The sequence below is a fragment of the Sorex fumeus genome, unplaced genomic scaffold (assembly GCF_029834395.1).
Source record: "Sorex fumeus unplaced genomic scaffold, SorFum_2.1 ptg000033l, whole genome shotgun sequence".
NCBI lineage: Eukaryota > Metazoa > Chordata > Mammalia > Eulipotyphla > Soricidae > Sorex > Sorex fumeus.
This window is the reverse complement of record NW_026606090.1, coordinates 29,791,004-29,815,372: the sequence shown is the minus strand read 5'-3', so window position 1 is coordinate 29,815,372 and position 24,369 is coordinate 29,791,004. Positions and strand designations below refer to the sequence as shown.

The window sequence follows — 24,369 nt, the reverse complement described above, 5'->3', positions numbered from 1 at the left end:
GAGGGGCCCATATGCAGTGCTGGGGATTGAACTGGGGTCAGCCTGGTGTCAGGCAAGCATTTGAACGTTGCCCTATACTACACTCTCCACCTGAGTTAAAAAAGTTTTGATCATCTTACCCAATTAAATACTAAACATCTACTAAAATATTATTTTTAATCTCTCTGCAGAGAAATATACCTACTATATTTTAAGTATAAAAAATTTGTGTGACCAAAGAAATAGTATAGGGGTTAAGCATTTGCCTTATGTGAGGCCAGGCTCAGTTTAATTCCCTGTACCGCATGTCCCCCAAGTCTTGAGCACTTCCAGGAAGGACTCCATTCCCTGAACACTCTTGCAGCCAAACCTTTAAATTGCAACTTACTTTTTGGGAACATAAAAGTTTGCAACTTCTGTGTAATTTTCACACTAAGGGGCTGGAGAGCTAGCAGAGCTGGTAGGACCCTCGCCTAGTATGCAGCCAATTTGGGTTTAATTCCTGGCATCCTGTATGGTACCCTGTGCACTGCCAGGTATGATTCCTGAGTGTAGAGCCAGGAGTTACCACTGAGGACCACTGGGTGTGGCCACCAAACAAGCAAACAAAAATTACACTGAATTGTCACATAATCTAGAAATTCTGCTTCCCTGGGTGTGCCATAGAGCGTTGAAAGCATGCATCCATGTAAAAACTTGCACAAAGATGTACAAAGAAGTCTTATTTGTAATAGACAAAAGAGGGATAAGGGGGCTGGAGTGATAGCACAGCGGGTAGGGCGTTTGCCTTGTACGCGGCCAACCCGGGTTCGATTCCCAGCATCCCATATGGTCCCCTGTGCACTGCCAGGAGTGATTTCCTGAGTGCAAAGCTAGGAGTAACCCCTGAGCATCGACAGGTGTGACCCCCCCCCACAAAAAAGAGGGATAATCCAACTGTCTATCAAGTGATATATGTATAGACACATATAAGCAAACTATGGTGTATACTGTGAACCAATACTCACTCTCAAAATATCAGCACTTGACTGCATGCACTTACCTAGAAACCACTGTGCTAAGTGAGAGAAGTCAGATACTTAAGGACACATACTGTAAGGGGTCAGAGAGACGGTTCCCGGGGTACTATGCTTGCCTTGCATTCAGCCAAGCTGGGTTCAATCCCTGGCACCACATATAGTTCTCTAAGCCTACCAGGAGTGATCTTTGTGCCCAGAATCAGGAGTAGGTCCTGAGAACAGTCAAAATCGGACCAAAATAAAACAAAATTCAATAAAGCCAAAAAAAAAAAAAAAGAAACCCACACATATGGAAAATAGTTTCATGGCTGACAGAACATGTCAGAAGCAGAGAACTGGGAGTGATCACTAAGAAGCTTTGGGTTACTTTTGAGATGATGAAAATATTCTGGAGTTACATAATGCTTGCACATATTAAAAATACATAAATGCCTGGGTTTGAACCCCAGTACCCGAGAGGGTTCTCTAAGCCCTCCAGGAGTTATTCCTGAGCCAGAGCCAGGAATTAAGTCCTGCAGCTCCCAAAATTATCCTCGAATTACATATAAACTTTAAAGCTGTGAAGTTTATGTTGTGTGAACAGTAATTCCACCATTAAAGTGACATTAACCATCAGCATACGAGGAATGCACTGACCTGGGTGGTCAGTGGCAGCTGCCGGCCTTTCAGGCTAGAGGAGGGTGAGGAGTGGACTGGGGATCAGTTGTGCCCACGTGATCCTGCGCCTCTGCGGGTCCCGATGCCAGATTCTACAGTGAAGGATAAGATCTCCAGCACACTGAAACCAGGCTGCACCCCAGTGAGCACTGCACCCCAAACCAAAGAGCTGATGGGGAGCAAATGGCACAATGTCTAAAAGAAATCGGTGGGGGCCACAGAGATAATGGGTTGGGCCCATAGCTTGCATGCGAGAAACCTGGTTTGGTCCCGGGCAGCCCATGGTCCCTTGACTGCCATCTGGAGTAACTCCAAGCCCAGGGCTGCAAAGTGGCTCCCTGAGCACCACCAAGTGTGGCCTAAAAGCAACAATAACAGAAAGAGAAAGAACTTGATTATGGTCTATTTAAATGTAATAAAGTACCTTTTTAGTAAGTTTATGTACGTAAGTTTATGTATGTGCTAATATGTCTATAAGAAAATTTGGAAGACTATTCACTGAATTGTTAAAAAAAGCAGACAAAAAGCGGGGGTAGACACTATTGGCCTTGGATCACAAAACTGATGTGTAAACAGTAGGCGAAGAGTGTGGGAAAACGAAAATCAGATCAGAGGTGATAGAAGGACAGTGGCGGGGGATTTTGTCCATTTTGGTGCAGTAACTATATATAGCAATGCTATAAATTTAAACACCATTGTAACCATTTTACCTAAACTGCAGTTAGAAAAGAAAGTGAGATTATGAAGGATTTTTACTAATATGTTTAGGTACTAATTGATTGGGCTGGAGCGATAGCATAGCGGGTAGGACGTTTGCCCTGCACGTGGCCCACACGGGTTCAATTCCTCCCTCTCTCTCGGAGAGCCCGACAACTTACCGAGAGTATCCCGCCAACAGGGCAGAGCCTGGCAAGCTACTGTGGCATATTCAATATACCAAGAACAGTAACAACAAGTCTCACAGTGAAGATGTTACTGGTGCCTGCTCGAGCTAATTTGGTCACCAGCACTTCACTGTCCTTTGAGCACTACAGGAAGACACCCCTATGCTCTGAGCCAGGAGAAACTCCCTGAGAACCACTGGCTATGACCCAACTCTTCTCTAAGCAAATATATTAATTTTTGTGATCTAGAAAATTCAGGGGCTGGAGCGATAGCACAGCAGCCTTGTAAACGGCCGACCTGGGTTAGATTCCTCTGCCCCTCTTGGAGAGTCCAGCAAGCTACCGAGAGTATCTCCCCCACAGGGCAAAGCCTGGCAAGCTCCCCATGACATATAGATATTCCAAAACCAGTAACAAGAAGTCTCAAAATTTGTTGTGAGATGTTACTGGTGTCTGCTTGAAGAAATCGATGAACAATGGGAGGGCAGTGCTACAGTGCTACAGTTATACAGAAAATTCAGAGACTTTTATTTTTTATCATTAAATATTTTAATTTTCAATTAAAAAATTAAAGTCTTCTGCCTCTGTGCCTGGCTGCCCTCACCGGGGCGCCTTCAAGGGAGGCAGGTTGAGTTTCCTTCTCTGCCCCGAGTAGAGCTCGGGCAGCTGAAGACCTCCAGAACCAGCCACAACCATGCTGAGACCAGTCTCCACATGCATAAAGGTACCGCAGAGGAACAAAGGCATGCGGGTCCCAGGGATGAGATCTCCAAGCCTGCTCGGATCGGGGCTGAGCATCCTCCACCCAGATCCTCCATCTTTCAGTAGGCAGGGGTCACACCCACCAACTGGCCCCCTGGCACCGTGTAATCCCATCAATGGCCAAGACCCAGAGACTATAAAACCCAGGTTCCGGAAGTGCATGACTGCATTTGTGGCCACGCGACATCTTATTATCTCATTCTTACTTTGGACAACCTGGCAGGCTACTGAATGTAACCTGCCCACACGGCAGAGTCTGGCAAACTCCCTGTGGCGTACCCAATATGCCAAATACCAGTAACAGTGATGGGTCTGATTCTCCTAACCTTGAAAGAGCCTTGAATATGGCACTTTTAAAAATCTCAGGGCTAGGATGAAGGAGACGTTACTGGGGCCTGCTTGAGGCAATCGACGAACAACAGGATGATCGTGATCGTGAAAAAATTTTTTGGTTTGTTTCCAAGCTGTACCCAGAGGGGCTGGGGGTCATTTCTGGAAGTACTTGACTGATTTGTGGACTGACCACAGGGTGCTGCTTCGCCCAGGGGTGCTGGAGGCACTCATTCACACTGGGTGGTGCTAGAAGGACCATGCAGAGTTGGGAAGCTAGTGTGGATCCCTCTGTCTTCAAGGCCTGGATGAGCCCTGGCCACTGAGCTATCAAAGAAACAAATTATCAGAGATTATTCTTAAAAATGGCATATAGGGGCTGGAGCAATAGCACAGCGGGTAGGGCGTTTGCCTTGCACACGGCTGACCCGGGTTCGATTCCCAGCATCCCATATGGTCCCCCGAGCACCGCCAGGAGTAAACTCTGTGCATCGCCGGGTGTGACCCAAAAAAGCAAAAAAAAAAAAATGGCATATAAATCTTTCTTAAAAGAATCATTTGGGGGCTGGAGTGATAACACAGTGGGTAGGGTATTTGCCTTGCACGCAGCCAACTTGGGTTCGATTCCCAGCATCCCATATGGTCCCTTGAGCACTGCCAGGAGTAATTCCTGCGTGCAGAGCCAGGAGAAACCCCTATGCATCGCTGGGTTTGACCCAAAAAGGAAAAAAAAGAATCGTTTGGTTACATGAAAATTAGTATGAATGGAATTTCTGTACAAATTTATATCTGTTAGATTTTAAAATATTTTAATTTCAACATATAAGATATGATAATATGAGATATTGATACTATGAAAATGTCTTAAAATTTTAATTTGGTTGTTTTTTGTTATTTTGGGGGTTTGAGGGTGGGGTCACATCTACTCACCTTCAGGGATATTCCTGGTTTTATGTTCGAGAGTGACCCTTGGGATTGTTCAGGAATCATACATTGTGCCAGAAGTTAGCCAGAGTTGGTGGCATGCAAGGCAAGTGTTTTGTTTCCTGTATCATCTCTCCAGTCACTAGCCTTTTTTTACAATGAACAAAATTTTTTTTGGCTTTTTGGGTCACACCTGGGAATGCTCAGGGCATTACTTTTGGCTCTGCACCCAGAAATTACTCCTGGCGATACTCAGGGATATGGGATATGGGATATGGCATATGGGACGCCAGGGATGGAACCTTGGTCAAACCCTTGTGACATGCAAGGCAAAAGCCCTACCCACTGTACTAGCACTCCAGTCCCAACAATAAGATTTTTGACTATTGAGCTTCAATGTGTGTGTGTGTGTGTGTGTGTGTGTGTAATTTTATTTATTTGGGGGTCACAATGGTGCTTGGGTGTTATTTCTGGGTCTGTGCTCTTGGAGGTCACTCCTCACGGTGCTTGAAAAACTCCAAGGTGTTGGGGAAATTCAGGCCTTCTATATTCTTAACCCATTGAGCATCTCTCTGATCATAAGAGTACTCATGAATTTTATACTGTTACGCTTCAGTTTACTGTTTGTTGTTAGGTCAGATGCCAGTTAGGCTAATTCTTCAATTTTGAACATAAGTATCAGAATTGTACCTCTCTTAAACTAAGCCAAGTATGCATAACATTTCATCAGCGATTGGTGTGGTACTCTGCAACTATAAAATGATTTTAATACTATTATAGACTTTGATAGCTCAAATTAAAGATTTTTTTCTTTCTTGGCTTTTGGGCTACACCCGACAGTGCTTAGGGTTTACTCCTGGCTTTGTGCTCAGGGATCACGCTTGGTAGGGTTCGGAGGACCATATGGGATACTAGGGATCAAAAGATTTTTTTATCAGTGGCTGAAGATGAATTCTTTGTGCTCACACATGTCTACAGGAAATGGGGTAGCAGCCATTGACAGTACATCTACTGGCACCACTGCCCATGGATAATAAACCAAAAGTGCCGCCTGCTCTGAATTCCATCATGGAGTTCCAGTGTTCCCAGTCACATTTCCTTCTTGGCAGGGGTGCAAAGGGAAGCTCATTTCAGAAAGACTCCTTTGAAGGTCACTTTTGGAGTAAGAGCTCCCATAGGTTTTGCCCAAACTTCTGTAGACACATACAGACTATAATCTGTTTTCTATAATCTATAATCAGGAATGGAATCCACATTGGCCAACACTCCCCAGAATGTTGGCTGCTCCCACTTCCCCTCACCAGCCTTCGATCCTACTAGCCATCCAGGGTTGGAGGATGTTGGCCTACCCATCCAGGGTTGGAGGATGTTAGCTTAGCCATCCAGGGGTGGAGGATGTTGGCCTAGAAAACTGGAACAGATAGTGCCCAGCACTGGGTAGAAACTCACATCTGAAGATTTCTCTGGTCCAGACCTGGGGAAATATCCCAGGAGGATAATGTAATTGCAAAAGAGATGATTCAGGTGTGTGAGAGGCTATTGAGAGAACATTGTTCTCAGAGAGAGAGGAGCTGGCTGATTACTACTAAGCTTTATTGATGCAGCAGAGGGATAAAGAGAGGCCCGGAGACCTTAACAAGCTAGAAACGGCTAAGCATGAGAGCCAGAGGTCTTTTTGGGCAGCTGACAAAGAGGCCCTTACCTTGGTCAGGAGGGAGAGTATAGAGTTGAACACGCTGAAGAGTAAATCAAATTTCAGAGATCTGTAGATGTTGGAAGATTTAGTCAACACAGATCTTTTATAGCAAGGCGAAAGTACTCGAACAACATAGTTTGTGCTTCCTGTCCACACAGTTCTGGGCTTTGCTGGGATGGAGGATCTAAAGCCCAAGTGGAACACTGGGTGGAGGGTGAAGACACGCAGTGAATGGCCCTTCAGTATATTGTCCCTGCAGGAGTCTCCCCTCCCTGCCCTGCTGCCCTAGATCCTTTAGATGCACAGGGAGTCTGTCTTGCATCAGACCTAGAAGATCTGCAGAGACCTCTCCATCATCAAAGACATCTACCCCTTTAGTAGTCACTCTCTCAAATAGCAAAGTTGGAATTCAACTTACCAAGGTGGGAAAGATTAAAACACATATGATATACCTATCACAAGAGCGATAAGAATGAACAAGCATACACAGTACACTGATAGGAGTTTTGGACTATATTTTAAGAATACTGGATAAAAGGTTTGACTTGAACTTTTCTGAGGACCCAAGATTTTATTCTTTGGCAAAAAGCTCAGGGGATGGAGCATGCATGCTGCAAGGTGTTTCTGAGATGCTTTCAGTAGGAAAAGATTCTGCACGAATTTGGGTTGTGGTACAAGCAACACTGTTCATTGCTTCTTAAGATCAAGGGAAAGAAAGGGCTAGGGGTCTCAAGGAAGGTGGGAATTCTGGGATGTCTCCCTGTGAACATCCAGGTTTCTGCCACTTCAGTAAAGTTTTTTAGTGGGTTCAGTGCTTAGGAGTTTGCCAGGATATCATCTCTAAAGTCAAAACAAAGCATTGGTACATTTTGCATCTCTGAGGAAGCTCAATCCTCTGTACAGTTTTGGGGGCTGGGGAGACAAGTCATCTAAGATAAAAAATGTCTGGCTGTATACTTGACATAGACAGCTGCCTGCCCTGAGTGGGGTAGAAAGGAAGAAAGGGTTGGGGTGGGCTGGAGTCCTGCGGCTGGGACCATAGGATTGAACAAAGACTGTCGGCTTTGGAAATATCCGTTTTGGGGAAACGTACATTGGGCAAAGTTCTTGCTCTGGTCAAGCCCCGATGTGAATCCCTGGGATTTAGAGTAAGACCAGGCCTAGAAGCAAAGGATCAGACGCCTTCTGAGAAACAGGTCTCAGCATGCTCCTGGGACCTGGGGGTGATGCTTGAGACTGTGGGTACAGCTGCCCAACTGCACCTGCGTTCTCCTGAGCCTTTGGAGTCATAAAGTTGCATGACCATAACACCACCCTTCCATTGTGACCAGGATTTCCCCCGCACCAACTTTGTTTACCTTTGGCAGGAACTGATCAAAGGCCTGACAAAGCTGAGTTGAGAAATAATATCCTGATCCTCCTGAAGCAGTGGAACTGGCAGAGGTTTCCCCAGAGATGAGTGTGAAGTGGAGAGTCCAGGTGTATCCCACTAGCTCAGACTCAAAGAAAAGAGAACAAAGGGCTGAGCATACCCTGAGGTCCTACACTAAGGTGTCGGCCCTTCGGGCTGCAGAACACCAAGACCCCCATATTTGCACATGAACTGGTATGGCATGGAGAAAGATGGAGTAAACACTTCCTGGCTTTTATCTTTCCTTTTAATACTAACCCACTAAATCCTAAGGCTTTATTTCCCTCCCCTCAAGCTTTCTCTGTTAGAATCTCCAAACCCAGGCTGCCCCAGGGGTAGTTTTGAGGGCTTCTCTTGCCTCCATACTGGACAGTGGTAAAGGGTCAAAAGTGTAGTCATGGGCCAGAGCGATATTACAGCGGGGAGGGCGTTTGCCTTGCCTGCGGCTCACCCAGGTTCAATCCTCAGCATCCCATATGGTCCCCCAAGCACCGCCAGGAATAATTGCTGAGTGCAGATCCAGGAGTAACCCCTGAGTATCACTGAGTGGGATCGAAAAAGAAAAAAAATGTGTAGTCATGTTGGGCTTTCAAGAATACTGAGCCACGGGCCCACATTTGAATTTAGACAGAGTGTTAGTTCCCCCATGAGATGGGAATGACCTATCCAGATCAAGCCAGGGCAGGATGAGACTATAAATACCTCGTATGCAGAGACTTCCCAGTGCCCCCTTTTGTACTCAAGAGGCAATACCCTCACCCTCACCCTATGGCCATAGGAGGTCCCTTCTAGCCTGTGGGTAGAGGGTGAAAGAAGCTGAGCTTGGTTCAGGGATGTAATAAGAAGAAGCTGAGAATAGAGTGGGGGATTCTAGCTTTAAAAGACCAGAGCAGAAGGGACTATATTCCCAGTGGGCAGAGTTGAAAGCCATGTACCCACTTACACACTTGACATGGAAGAAGTGAAAACATTTCTAATTCCTGGGCAGTGCTTGTTGGCCTGGAAATTTAGTCAGGGGCTTGGAGACTGGGACAGAGAGATGTACGGGAGAGGCATGTGGCTGGGCACTGGCTGTGGTTGCCAACGCTAAAGAATTTTGTTATGCGTGTGAATATCCCCCAGAAAATTTGTACCAGGGATGGGGCCTGAAGGGACCAAGTACACAAAGTGACGTAAACTAATTGACACAAATCAGAATGTTACAGGCCAACTCAGAACCAGCATGATTGACATGTGTATATAGCAGCCCTTTTCCTGCGGGCAGATGCAGCCTCCAGGAGAACCACTTCGTGAAAGGTGGATGGAAGACACCTGTGATCTGAACATGACACCGACTCAGAGCCATCAGCTTCATAGAACGCATGAGCAGCCTTCTAAAGGCACAGCACAAGGACTGTGCGTGGAGGCAATTTTCTGCAAGCAGAGGCTATAACACTTCAAGATAAGGTATTAAACCTGAGACTTGGATCGAGTGCTGTGCATTCACTAGGGAGACTGCATGCATCCTGACATCAAGAGATAGAAGTGGGGTGGCCTCACTCACCACCCAAGGGGGAAGTTTGTGCTTCCTGTCCCAATTGGGCATTGCAGGAGGCATGTTCATACCGAGAGACACAGTCGAACAAGCAAGAGCTGCTTCCGAGGTCCTTTGAGCTGCTTTGCCTAGGAATGAAGAGGTTAGGTGAAGGGTCACTGCGTGGTCTCCAATAACTGACTCTCATCGCTAGGAGGAAAGTGTGTTGCTTAAAACAACGGGGAAAAGCAGGAATGTGTGGAAGATCCACTCAGGTGCCTCTGGCTCCGTCCCTGCCCCACCGAAACTGCCTAATCAACTGGTCCAGTCACATTCCATGAAGCGTGAGATTACCTCAAGGACACTGCTTCATTCTACAAATGTCACTTTTCCCAAGTTTTTGACACAGAAATACAAGCCGCTCCTCCAGTGAAGGTGAAGAGGTTGACTTTTGGAGTCTAAGCAGGTCATGGATAGCAGAACACATATCTGGTATTTCCTGTCTCAGGGAGCATAACAGACTCTGGATCAGCTGCTCGGTTCTAAATCCATGTACCTGAGAACTAATTTGCTTCCTTCTTTCTTCCCTCCATAGTTTCCTCTTTCTTATCCTTCATAGGGTCTGACCCGAAGGATCTACGAGATCCTTCTCAATTTTCATTCACTAACATTTACCTTAAAAACAACACACAAGTCATTGAAAAAAAAAAAACATTTACCTTAATCACTCGCATTCACCAGATGAATCGCTTTCATCTATCTAATCCCACCTTCATGTTTATTTAATGATGTATATATGCTGGTGGATGTCTAAAGCAGAGAGGCCAACTCGTCAGCCTAGTGACTGCCAGGAGTGCTGAGCAGAGACAGATTCTAAAACTGTCTCTGATCCATTCCTTATGATGGTGGAAAGAATGCCACAGTCTGTTGACAGGTGTGCCATGAGGGGAACCCTGTAGGACCTTCTGTTAGCTGCTCCTGCTGAATCAGGATACTCCCACTGTCTCTATCAAGAAGAGTCATATTGAGGGGTACTGCATTTGAAACATGTTTTTAATGAAAACATTTTGAGGAGGCCCACACCCAGTGTTGCTTAGGGCTGACTCGACGAAGTGCTCAGGGATTGCTCTCAGTAGTGTTCAGGGGACCGTGCAGTGCCAGGGGTCAAACTTGGGACTCTTTCATGAACAGCACATACCTCAGTCCCTTGTGCTATCTCTCTAACCCTTTGATTTTCAAAAAAAGTTAAAAGGGGTCAGCAAAGTTCAAAGGAAGGGGGACCAGCACCCACCCTTGGCAATGCTAAGCCTGATGCCTCCCATCGACAGTTTGGCACTTTAACCAGTGGTGCTTAGACACTCCTAGGACTATGTCCAGCAGTGCCCACAAGGTATAAGGTAAAGGTAAAGGCCCTCCCGTTGATCGTCGATTTGCTCGAGCGGGCCCAGTAACGTCTCCATTGGAGATTTTGTTGTTACTGTGTTTGGCATATCGAATACTCTCGGTAGCTTGCCAGGCTCTCCGAGAGGGGCGGAGGAATGGAACTCGGGTCGGCCATGTTGGCCGCTTGTAAGGCGAACGCACTACCGCTGTGCTATCGCTCCACAGCTGGGCTGGAGCGATAGCACAGCGGTAGGGCGTTTGCCTTGCACGCAGCCAACATGGCTGACCCGAGTTTGATTCCTCCGTCCCTCTCGGAGAGCCCGGCAAGCTACCGAGAGTATCTCGCCCACACGGCAGAGCCTGGCAAGCTCCTCATGACATATTCACAAGGTATAGGAGATCAAGTTAGGGGTTGAACAGGTGAGGCAGGTGCTCTGTAACTTGAGCTTCTCCTCAGACAGTGTGTGAAAGTTTTGTTAATGATAAACTGATAGTTTCATGATGATACTGAGAATTTATCTGGTAGACCAAATGAATAATATTATGACAATGATTATCCTTAATAATATTGACAGAAAATTATATAATAAAATGATGCAGTGTGGGCCACTCACAAAACAATGCAGCTCAGGCTGGTGGTGCTGCTCAGAGCCTGGACGTATTTCCTGGTTACCAGAGTTATCCTCAGTGATGCTCAGGGGTTACTGATGTGCCAGGAATCAAACTCAGGGCCTGGGGCATGCGAGGTATGTGTTCCCTGGCCCCATGGTGTTTTATGATGATCTTGTATAAAAGGAACCTTTCTTGTATTCACCCAGAGTGAACGAACAAAACCATGTTTCTGAATCACAAAAAACTGAGGGCCCACAACTGTCGCTTCCCATGCCTCATGAATCTTCGTGTGTCGTATTTTCATTAAGTCTTTTATAAGGGCAAACATTACACTTGGGGAAAAACATGTCCTAGATACCATAGGATACCTAGATACCTCACAGGATACAGGAGACCATAATGGGAGATATGGAACTTACGGATTATTCACATAGATATTCCTTGAAAGAGAACATACAAATCTTTTGGGAAAGTACTTCCTGGAAGTACTTGCAGAAGACATACAAGGAGGTATCTGGGAAGAGGCTGGACATGTGGTTCATGTGGAGAGTCCCTGGGTTTGATCTCTGGCACTGAAACAAACACAAGTCCCAGGTTGGCATGGAAATGCTCCTACTACATTGAGATGGAGCTCCATGCCTTCATGACAATGCAGCTTCATGTGTCCAAGTGCTGCGACTCTTAGGGCACATATTTCAAGGTCTTAAAATGGACTGCATGGATTTAGTTATTATGATATTCTGGTATGTGATGATGTCAGATTGTCCCAGTAAAGTTGGATTTGCGCTTTCTGTCTTCATTTTACAGGTGGGATGGAACTTTTTTTGTTTTCCTTTTTAGCTTTGGGTCTCATCCAGCGGTGTCCAGGGCTTTACCTCAGACTCTTAATTCAAAGATCACTCCTGGTGCTGCTGGGGGATTATATCTGGAGGTTTTTCATAGTGTTGGGATGCAAGGCAAGTACCTTAACCACTCGCTGTATTATCTTTCCAGCTTCTGGAGCGGAAATTTTCTTGAACTATTAGCCATTGGATCTTACATATCAGTTGAGTTGCTAAAGAAGTTTTGAAGATATATTTGCTCCTATGCATGTTAGCTCATGATTCGACAGAACAATAAAACTTTGCTAATGAAATCATAAATAGAGACACACTACTGGTACATTTTTGATCACTTCAGTGTGCTTATTTCCAGTCCTACCAGGTCTGCTTTTTATAGATCCACTATAAACTGGATTTTAGAAAGCCAAGCAGTCGAAACTTAAATTCCCAAAGATGCCACACACTTGGGAGGCACAATGAAAATGACATAGTGAGCAAACAGAGTAATACCAACTCTTGGTAGTTACGAAGACCCACTAGAACTGCCCTGCTTTCTGAAAAATAATTAAGAATCCAAAATAATCACACATAGAAACCAGTTTATTAGATTGTCAGTGATACTTTGAGACAAATTCAAGTTGTTTTATTTTACTTCATATAAATAAGAGGAGGGGAGGATAGTTTAAACTTCAAGCTTTGTTCAGCATGTGCGCAGTTAGCATCCACAAAAGCACCATTGGGTATGAAAGAATTAGCACCACAGAAGTTTAGGACCTAACTGTTAACATGCATCACTGAAGAACTTGGAACATGAAAACTGTAGTGTTCATGGTATGATCTCTCATAAACAATACAAGGCAATTTATGATTTGTTTCCATACAGTACAATACAATCACCAATCAATGAGAACCTTTAAAGTACAACACAGGACAGAAAACACTTTGTACCCTGTTAACACTAAAGCAGTTACAGATTTAAAAATGTGTTTCTTATCAGAGACAGCGGGTTGAAATGATCCCTTCTCCTCTACTTTTAAATTCAGAGTTGAATAGTTACATGATCTCTTAAGAAAGTATTTTCAAAACTATGTTTTTCTACCTCAATGCTGACAAGTGGATTTTTTTCTTTTTTTGAAAATGGAAAGGCTTGATGAATTCAAGATAAAAGAAAAGGAAAACCTGATAGAGTCAAGATGTACTCCGGTGTGGTGGAAGATATTCCACATGAGAGCAGTTTGAAAATGATGCCAATGGTGTTGATAACTGTCTTCATTTCCGTGGACGAATGTCAAGTACAGAAGCCTTGCATTCACGATGAACTTTGGTTAATTTCTTTCACCAAATGCCATTTTTTTCTGAAGTATAACATGAGAGACTTATTCCTTATTCCTCAACTGTTTTTGTGGTGTCAAAAGGCTGTTCCTTATGCTGGATTTGACAACAGTGAAAAGGGTTGATATTCTCTCTGGATTTAGGGTAATTTATGAGCTAAAGAAAAAATATTAATTTAAATTTAGCACATATGAAATCTTAAAGGGAGTTTTAGAATTTTTCCCAGTATAAACACATAATGAATAAATAACACTGAAAACCTTTCTGTTAGAAAGCATGTAACAAACCCTCAATTTAAAGTTGTGTCTGGACCAATTTTGGCATGGTAGAAGATACAGTATAAGAAATATGAATAAGACTAGATAGATACAGGTATATTCAAATCTCAGTGCACTGGTACCAAGAAAAAATATTTTTACTCACCAAGAGAAGAATATACCTTGAAGCATCTATGCAGACACATGAATCAATCATGTATCTACCCAATTTCTAATTCTGGAATAGTGATAACAGGGTCGTTCAGGAAAAAGTACTCACAGTACGGCAGCGATTTAATGTTGTATATATTAAACAGCAAAACATTTTTGAAAATAGAATTGGTTCTATACGGTCAGTTTACAATTCACCATTTCTATACTTGAAATACATGCATTTATTTGTTTTCCCAGTTTTAGAAAATCTCACTAGGACCAACATCTTTCAGAACAACAATCTAACATGAAACAAAACCTCCTATAGAAAATATTTAGCATCACAGAGGTTTGAAAAAATTGTTATTCAGCATCACAAAATACTCAGTAGAGCTACATTAATGATTGTTCATGCCATGACATTAACACACCTTTGGGTTAATAGATATTATTTGTTATTTAAAAAAGAAAACAAAGAAACAAACCAAAGAACTGACATGGAATTTGTCTTTAATCTCTTCTTGGTAACAGAAGACTTTTAATCTTAACTCTTTTCTGTAGCATGTACTAATGACAGCATCTATGAAGCAGAATTTACACTTATTAAAATATTTAAAACTGCTCATAGAAAAATGGCCACCAATGAGAAAGAATGAATAAGTGAATTTAGAAGGAAATAGATTTTCGTTTTCAGTAGATGCCCGAATATGAAGAAGCAAGTTTGATAAAAGTCAGCTTAACCTATGTTAGAAAGACATGAGGTCTAACTTAAGACAAAGTTGAACTTTTGAAAAAAGTATTATTCTATGCTTTTTCTGCTGAATCAAATTGTATGAAACTGCTACACAAAGCAGCATGTTCACACTACTGATTTAAATGAGATAATTTAGCAGGCATGACTGACTTAAGATTATAATAAATAAAACTATTTTCTTAATATTTTAGGATTACATGAAAAAAATCAACAAAACCAAAATTAGTTTTGATTGCTCTTATACTTGATCAACACTTCAACACAAGTGAGTACTGATTAAAACTAAGATTTAAATAATCTGTCTAAAACTTTTCAGTGAAAACATCCCAAAATTTTCATTTTTAACCTCAAATGATTGCAGACTAATTGGACTCAGAGTTTTGCAACGATCACATTAACTTTTGTTACCCTTAAAATTTATTTCTGTACTATTCATTGGCTATAGTACATAACTTAACTTTTTGCTAAGCTGGAAGTCTGAGTTATCACTTCATAAGAAGTTTTAGAAAAACAAATAAGTAGAATAAATTTATAAAAGGATAAGGAATATGGGAATTTAGGCAAGTTCTATACAAATAGCTTGTTCAAGGTAATAAAGTGCCTTCATTTCCACGTAATCTATTTTTTACTAAAACATTTTAAGGCTTTTATAAGAAACCTAACATCAAAAGTTTGATACTATATTATATAGTTGAAACCATTAATCAGCACAATTTCATATTTTAATCCATGTTAGATATTTTTGATAATTAGCAGCTTAAAATTATAAAATAGAATTGTAAGTTCTGAATTTATTTTGTGAGGAAAGGGGAAGGTGGATAATTTCCAAGTGCTGTACATATGACTGAAATGTAACTTCTAGTGAACAATCTAGTTTATGTCATAATACACAGCAGTCAATACTAAAAAAAGTAACAGAATACTTAGTCCCATGGCAAACAAGGCCATCACGTCGTTCATGCATATATTCTGTTATCGTCACATTTTAAATGATTGTGCAGCATTAAATGAAAAAGGACACAGACACTCTAAGATAAGTTCTTCAAACGCAGGCACAGAGAATTTTTTTTATTGCAATAGTTTATGCATAATGCTTTGATGTCAACATCTAATATTAAAGCAGTTAAATTTGTTTTCCTTTTGCTTATGCTACCCAGGGATGTATCACAGTAAATACTGGTAACCTAATAGAAATTTATATTGCAGTGATAATCAAAGGAAAATTTATTTCTTCTTCGTCATTTCTCCTTGGAAGACAGAGAGTATGTTAAGCATAGTTGCGTACTTATTTTGTCAGAACTAGATCTTTGATAAATTCTGGTGATATATACATCACTCAATTGGCTATAATCAATAAAAAGAAATAAAATGTTTTAAAATGCTTTCTCAGAATTTCAGTTATTTTGGTCAAAAGAATCACTAAAGTCAGGCACAAGATCAAATGGTCATAACACTTAAAATGCTTCTCTAGTATCCACTGGAGTAATGTCCTTAAATGAAAGGTTTCTGAGATTAGGATGGAGGAGGAAAGCTAACATTCATTGCAATAATAGTTTTAATCAAATATTCCATATAATTAGAAAAGCAGGAAATATCAGCAGAAAAGAAAGTGCCAGTCTTAAAATTTGTCTTGAATCTGAAGTCTAGTAAAAGTAATTTCTGGAAATTAAAAACAAAATAAAACAATATAAATGCTATAATTGCACATTTCTTTACCAAAGTGCCACAAGTGACTACACTTAAAAAAATAGCACACGTAATATAAATTTTCTAAAACTAGGTTATACCTAGTAAAGTCAAGTCCTTTTCATGATGCCATAGTATGTCGTTTCACAAAGTTAACACAAATATATGTAGGAAGATGAACCATAACTTTCTAAAAATAGTATAGCATTGTGTTAAAATATAACATGTAAGAACCTTAGTCTTTATGAAGATATAAAGCCAAACATAGCCAAAGTAATTCCATGAAAATCTGAAAACTACAAGGAAATTTTAGTAATTATTTTGTAATGCAGAGATGGCATATGCCTTTTAAAAGAAGCATCAAGCTTAGTTATCTTGCTTTTAAACTGACTACATTTTATACTTACTCTCTTCAATCACTGAAGTGATAATTTTTGAAAATAGTATTGGACACAGAGGATCTAACCTTACTTGGTCATTCTGTGTAAGCAGAACAAAAATGTTATTAATTTCTATGCTTCTAAGTCCTTATCCTCAATAAAAAAGCCAAATGGAAATGCATAGAGATAATGCAATCATATGAGAAACAAAACAATAAGCAACTGTGGGGAAGTTCTCCATACGATTCAATTTGGTAAATCAGAGGAAGACTGTATGTAGAACATAAAAAAATGTAATTTAATTATGTAAATTAATTTGCATTGATAATTATATGAGTATCGAATCGAACAGTAACAACAAAGTCTCCAATGGAGACGTTACTGGGCCCGCCCGAGCTCGAGCAATTATATGAATATGATAAAAAGAAATGAAATACACTCAGATTAAACTTTAAATATCACCACCCCACCCCTATCTTTTGAAGAGCAAAAGCAATCCTAGGGGAACGAAGACTGGAGTCATCACTTTGCCCAACTTTAAACTGTATGACAAAGCTGTAGTAATTCGAACAGCATAGTACTGGAATAAGGACAGACTATCAGATCAGTTGAACAGAACTGAAAACCCAGAGACAGATCCTCAAGTATATGGACAGCCAATCTTCAATAAAGAAGCAATGAGATATGCTTTATACCCGATCAGTAATACTATTGTAAACCACAGTGCCTAAAAGGAAAAAAGAAAAAAGGGAAAAAGGAGCCTGCCAGAGAGACAGATTGGGTGACAGAAGGGAAACTGGGGACATTGTGAAGGGAAGTGGTCACTGGTGAGGGGACTGGTATTTATTTGAAGATTGTATCCTTGGAAGTCAATCATGAATTGTTCTGCAATTCTGTAATTCCTGGCAAGTCAATAGATTTTTATTTAAAGAGGAAAAAAATGAAGTAGAGCAAGGAAAGCCTCTTCAACAAGTGGTGAAGTGGTGTTGGGAAAACTGGCTGACAAAAACAAAAACAAAAAACAAAACCTCGGACCCCTTTCTAACACCATGCACAGAAGTCAAATCAAAAATCAAAATGGATTGAAGACACTGATATTAAACCTGAATCCCTAAGTTGCCTGAGGATAACATAGACCCTCATGATGCTGAAGCTAGAGGTATCTTTAAGGAGTCAACCCATTGCCCGAGCAAAGAGAAACTAGATAAACAAATGGGACCATCGTTTCTGCTTCATGCAATAACCAGAACAATATAAAGATTTTACAATCCCTCTTGCTAATACACAGATATTTTCTTGACTTTGCAGGGTGAGATGACCGTATTTACCCAACTTAACTCTTCTAGCAGTCTTATGGCTATGGCATAAATACTGAACACAGGTGCTGGAGAGACTGCATCTCAGGGATGGAGCTTGCCTTGCATGTGACCTGATTCTGGTTTGATCCTGGCTTCTGAGCACAGAGCGAGGAATAGGTCCTGAGCAATGCCGATTGCTGCCCAAACATTCCATCTCCCCTCAAGTACTGAGCATACCTATGAGAACCATTCCTATCATATCATTTAACCCCATTCTCTATTATTTAACACTTTTACAGCACTTTTTGTTTTCAACCACTCCACAATGAGTTATACTCATAATTTCTCATTTTATCCCAATTGGGAGATAAAGTTAATAAATTTATCGTGGAGCTACACAAGGTCTTAAAAGATCCTATGTAGCTTTTCTGCTGTATAGGAGATTACCTAGAAGAGTCCTGTGCTATTTTATCTACACCATCCTCAGGATCAAAGACTGACTCTCATCTGCTGTATAGATCTAGACCTAGGAAAGCGTTTAGTATATGCTGTATGTAAATGAATGTGCTGATTAAATGAGTGAGAGTGAGATGGAGGAAACAAGATATAAACCTCTAAATATCACCCTTCATCTATGCCCCCTTCCCCTTCTCTCAGCTGAATCAAAAATGCTATGCAGCTATAACCTTGCGGCTCAATGGTAGCACGCCTGACCACAAAAAACGCTATGCCGGTCCATTCATCCTTCTCCACTTAACTGAGCAGTAACACTCACTCTGAAATCACAATGCAAAGCCCAGGTGATATATGTCCTCTAAAGTATCTACGTATTACTTTAACAACTCCTCAAACTTTGAATTAATCACCTTTCCTTTTGTCAAAGATTTAAGCCAAAAGTTGTGCTTGCATTTGACAGACTATTCTTTTCTTAAGCTAATCAGGTGTAAAGAGTCAAGAACATGATACTCACAGCTGCAACCTGTAGTATGAGTCTGGAGAATATAAAAAGGAAATGAAAAGATAATTATACATATAAAGAAAAAGGACTTAGGGCCTAGAGTTTCTTCAGTCCTGTGGACCAGGAAACTTAAGGTCCTTGAGCAACAGCAGTTTAATGAACTGTATGAATACTGAGGTCAGACGAGATAATGTGTAAAGTCTTTTCCAGCTCTAAAACTCTATTTTGTGCTGATTGGTTCCTATTCTAATAAAGTGAGAATAAAAAGTACTACAAATATATTCTACTTTAGAACAAAAACCAAAGTCCAGCTGAGAAGTTTGATACTTTTGGGTGTGACCCCAAAATCCAATAAATAAATGAAATTTAGAAAAACGGAGCAATAGCACAGCGTGTAGGGCATTTGCTTTGCACACAGCCAACTTGGCCAACCCGAGTTAGATTCCTCGCCTCTCTTGGAGAGCCCAGAAAGCTACCAAGGGTATCTCTCCCGCACAGCAAAGCCTGGCCAGCTTCCCATGACGTATTCAATATGCCAAACACAGTAACAACAAAGTCTCATAATGGAGCTGTTACTGGGCCCGCTCAAGAAAATCGATGAACAATGGGAGGACAATGACAGTGACAGAAAAAAGGAAAGTAGATTTCTAGGGAGACACTGAGTGATTTTACTTTTGAAAAGGCCAAATAAGTTCACAAACCTCTGCCTTAGAGACTAGGTTTTACCAATGAAGTACAATTCCTGACCTCATTTCCAGTCTCAAAAAGAGGAACATGGAAGAATTTCTTGTAAAAATGGAAATATTTTTTCAAATTACATTGTGAAAAAACAAATAGTTGCAACATTAAATCTGAAACTGTAAGTTGTATATTTTAATCAAAACAGCATTATTAGTTATAAAATTACAACTGAGAGGTAACAGAAACATGAACAATTCTACAACTAACAAGCAAAAATCTAATTTTGGCTAACTGGAACCATAAAATCATGAAAAGAGGAAAAGACAATTTACTCTCAGCTTTGATTTCTGCTAAACTAAGAATTTTCAAAGTCCTTCCAACAGAGTATGCTCACTGATAATCAGGCTTATAATTTTTTATTTCATAACTGAAGACCTCTTTACCCTTTAAACATGAAACTGACATCATAACTCAATCTCAAATGGGAACAAGGGCCATATTCTCATTTTCCCATATGGCAACAAGCATTATTGACATTGTTCGTAATTAATTACTACAACTAAAACGATGAGCTGCCTAGAGAATTCATGCATATTGCTCAAAATTACTTAACCATCTTTATAGTTTATAAAAAACATATATCCTTGAGGCTTAGTACGATCGCACTGCAAGCCTCCTTATGGGTTCTATTGTACTAATGAGGTTCTCGTGGTAATTCAAATGTAACTGCCTTCTTATGAGAAGACTTAGGCCAAATGCTACACTAAAGTAGGTCATGTTAAAGGGAAGTTTCATTTCAGTATATTTTGGCAGAATAAAAAATAGAAGCATGGTAGAATAAATTAGTAAACATAAGAAGAAAATAAGTATGAGATGTGAAAAAGAAAGTATATGCATTGAATGGTGGGCAGAAAGGATAAAGAAGCAAGAAAATAGTAGAAAGGTAGTAGTCAGTTGGTGAGTGAGCTGTAACCTTAAAAATATTCTCTCAGAAAAGTGCCTGCCATAGAGGCAGGCTGGGGTGGATGGGGGGAGGGAACGGGGATTATGGGGGTATTAGTGGTGGGAAACGAACACTGGTGGAGTGTGGGTGTTGGAACACTGGATGACTGAAAATCATGAAAACTTTGTAAATGTATCTCATGGTGAAATGGTGATTCAATATAAAAAAATATTTAGAAAAAGGAAAAAAATATTCTCTCATTTCATTTGAGGGCCTTTTTCCTTAGTCCTGATACGTACACTGCAGTCCTAGAATTTTTTCCTTGCTGGATTTGTGGAACACTGAAATTCACACGCTAAATTTCCCTAACTATAAGAAAGTGCTGACTGTGTATTGTACTGCCATTGTGTATTGTACCTGGCATCCCGGGGAATTCTTTTTCTGTAGCTTTGTATTTTAGTATCTTAAAGCAGAGTAGTAAGGTCTGGGTGGGTTGAATTAGACACAGGTCAGTTTGATTTTCTCCTTTATTAAGTTATATCAGAATTCAGATTACTTTTGGTAGGAACAGAATTCTCTTGAAAGAAACAAAAACAGTGAAAATTCACCCTTTACATCTACTGGATCAAAATTTACTATAGTTCCTTAGAATCAAGACATAATCTTCACTTAAATTCATTGTTGCACTTTAGAATTCATTAAATCCTGCTGAAAATGGCAAAAATTTAGTTCATTAAAACTTAGAAAAATGCGTGCAATCTGATATATCTTTCACATTGCCTTCTTTCATTTATATAATCTTCTAAGGAATTAAAGATCAAAGTGAGTTTCTAATAGTAATTGAGTTTAAAAGGTCACTATTATATGTGTCAATATTGATAAAAAATAAAAACATTCTAGTCGGCATGTTTTGATAATAGATATCTCATAAGACACATCTTCTTACTAGATTTCCCCACACTCATTTTCTAAATTCAAAGCAAAACTGCAAAGTGAAAAAAGAAAAAAACCCCAATTACAGTTCAAGAGCTATTACAATCCCATCTACAATTGATGTATTCTTGGCCAGTTCTCAGCAGAATAATCTTGAGTCTTCCAAAAGAATACCCCTTGATGATACAATATTAGTTTATTAATTTAAGCAGGGCAGTTTGAATGTTAGTATTGTCACTTAAAATTAACAATAGAGGACATTTTGTTCTCTCCATTCTTAATACAGGTTTGCCGAATGATTTTTATAGCTGTATTATGTTAGTTAAGATACTCAGCAGTGAAAGAAGCCAAATGCCAAAAGCCAAAAAACAAAAACAAAAACAAAAAAAAACAAAAAACACCCGCGGTGATAGAAATCAGATAAATGCTTACTTTTGGAAGTCAGAGTGGAGTGGGAGTGTTTACTGGGAAGGGGTGCACTAGAACTGCAGGAATGAAATGTTTTATGTCTTGAAATTCATCAAAAATGACTGATATTAAGACTTTCCTGTATCATTAAAAAATTCATCTTAAAACCGTTTCTTTTACAGTATCCCATAAAAAGCAACAATCTCTTAGAATGGGATCCATGACTAATACTACACAGAGGATCTGGATTTTATAGTAGTGAAGTGAACCAGGACAGGTTTTATTACTGGAAGAAAAGAAGATAAAGTCTCCTACAAAATGTATCAGCTTCCATAAAGGATATTCAAACAGCTTATGTTTAAAAAAGGACTCTATAATACTTTTCTATAGAAAACATACAGGTATGGATACATGAGAAAAAGTTCAACATCTATCATGCAAGTAAAAATCATGCCACTAACAATGGCCTATGTCAAAATGATTGGACACAATGAGTGTTGGCAAGGATTCGAAGAAAATGTGAATAGAACTAGCTTCTATGGGAAACAGTATGTCTGTTCCTTAGAAATAAAAATTAAAATACCTCATGAATCAGCAGTGTGGCTTCTAGGCATTTACCTAAAATATGAGAATACTAATCCCAAAAAAATGCTTCTCATAGCAGCATTATTCTCAAGGGCTAAAACATAACTCAATCGAACTGTCCACCTGCAGATGACTAGATAAAGAAGCTGAAGTATTGATACTCAACAGAATGTTAAAAAAGAGAATCCTGCCTTTTGACACAAAATGGCAGGAACCTGGGGTGATTATCCTAAATGAAATGAGTAAGGAAGTGAATGACAGTGACTAGGTTGATTCAGTCATACGTGGAATTTAAGTTCAAAACAAAGTGGCAAAAATACTCCAAAACAACCAACAGAACTCTGAGACTTGGTGAAATCTCTGATGGTTATTAGAGGAAAGAAAGGGCTGGTGGGAGAACTGCACAGAGCTATGCATAGTGCTGGCACTGGTGCCAAGTGCCATGAAGCCTACACACACAGGAGTTAGACTCTAACTCCAACACTCCATAATGTTGCAAATTAATAACTTGATAAAAGAGGGCGTGATGTAGATACCTTATAGCAGAATAGGTTTTCCAGTTAGACTTATCACATAAAAATACTAATTTATATACCAACATGAAAAAACAATAGAATTTTGGTTTAAATGCTACTCAAAAGGGATCCTGGCAGTTTAGCCTTCACTCAAGTTTCCCCAAATGAGTGAACACTGGCAAAGCAATAGTACACTACTAAGTTCGAAACAGGAACTTAAACCTTTAGATGGGGGGCCATGGGGATAGCATAGTGGGTAAGGCACTTGCCTTGACATGCTGCTGACCAATCAATCAATTCCTGGCATTGAATATGGTCTCCTGAGTACCACCATGAGTGATCCTCAAGCACAGCCAGGAGTGGTCCCGAGAACTACCAGGTATGACCCACAAACTGGACAAAAAAAGCTCAAAACCCCAAACAAAAGACCAAGACCTTTATGTGGAAGAAAACACAATTTTATCCATGCTACTTTGTGAACTGTCACTTGTCACTTAATCATTTTAAAACTACTTTGCAAACCAGCAGTTTGGGCCCCCATTATGATCACCTCACCCGCTCAAATTCAAGAGCTCACAGGTTCAGTTGCTTTAAAGAAACTGCATTTGGAATCAAAAGAGCCAACAGATTCCACTTTCCTACAGAAAGAAACTATTACATTATATGATAATTAAAAAAAAAGTGGAAAAATCAGTAAGTAATAGTGGGTAATTCTATGGTGCAGAGGAAAAAACAGCAATGACCTGAACAGAATTTATCTGTAAGTGATGTCAACTGTTCATGGAAAAAATTCAAACTGTAATAAAAATTCAGAGAGAAATTTCTCCAACTTAATTATTTTTCTCTTAATTCCAACTTGAACCCACCAAAGAATTACAAATCCATCTAAAATATGTGATTTACCACTCATCAACATCTCCATAAGATTAGAGGACCAAAAAGAAAAGGAAAGTTAGCAATTTCCCTTGAAAACCAGTTCTTAACATTGTTTGGAAATAAAACAAGTAGAAGGAAACGATGCATACTTTTTCCCTTAATGTTTTTAGAGTATAACACCTGGTCTATGTGAAGAACTAGATGAATTCTGTTGAATAACTAAATGAATGTACTCATTTTTCTTAATTTGCTCTTTCTTATGTCACACAGTGGCTTCATACTACACATAAAAAATTCAGTGTGGTTAAATCCTGGGCACATGGTCCCCTGAAAACCACCAGGAGTAATTCCTGAGCACAAAGCCAGGAGTAACCTCTAAGCATTGATAGGTGTGACTCTCCACCAAAAACAAAACAAAACAAAACAAAACAAAACAAAACAAAACCCAAAAAGGATTCACTGTGATTGAACGGGAGATGAAGAGGTGCATATTGGATTTTTCTATATAAAAAGAAGACACCCTACTGAATGGGAGAAAATATCTGCACACAATAAATCAGATAAAGGGCTGATATCCAACATCTATAAAGCACTTACAAAACTCAACAACAAAATCCTA

General features: G+C 40.2%; 1 protein-coding gene across 1 annotated transcript in view; it reads right to left on the bottom strand.

Moving 5' to 3' along the window:
- Positions 1-12,570: 12,570 nt before the first annotated feature.
- PURG (purine rich element binding protein G) overlaps positions 12,571-24,369 on the bottom strand; it is a 34,953-nt gene continuing 23,154 nt past the window's right edge. The window contains exon 2 of the mRNA XM_056116630.1: positions 12,571-13,479. Within this exon, the coding sequence (XP_055972605.1) occupies positions 13,375-13,479 (105 nt within the window). The 3' untranslated portion in view covers positions 12,571-13,374. The remainder of the gene's footprint in view (positions 13,480-24,369) is intronic.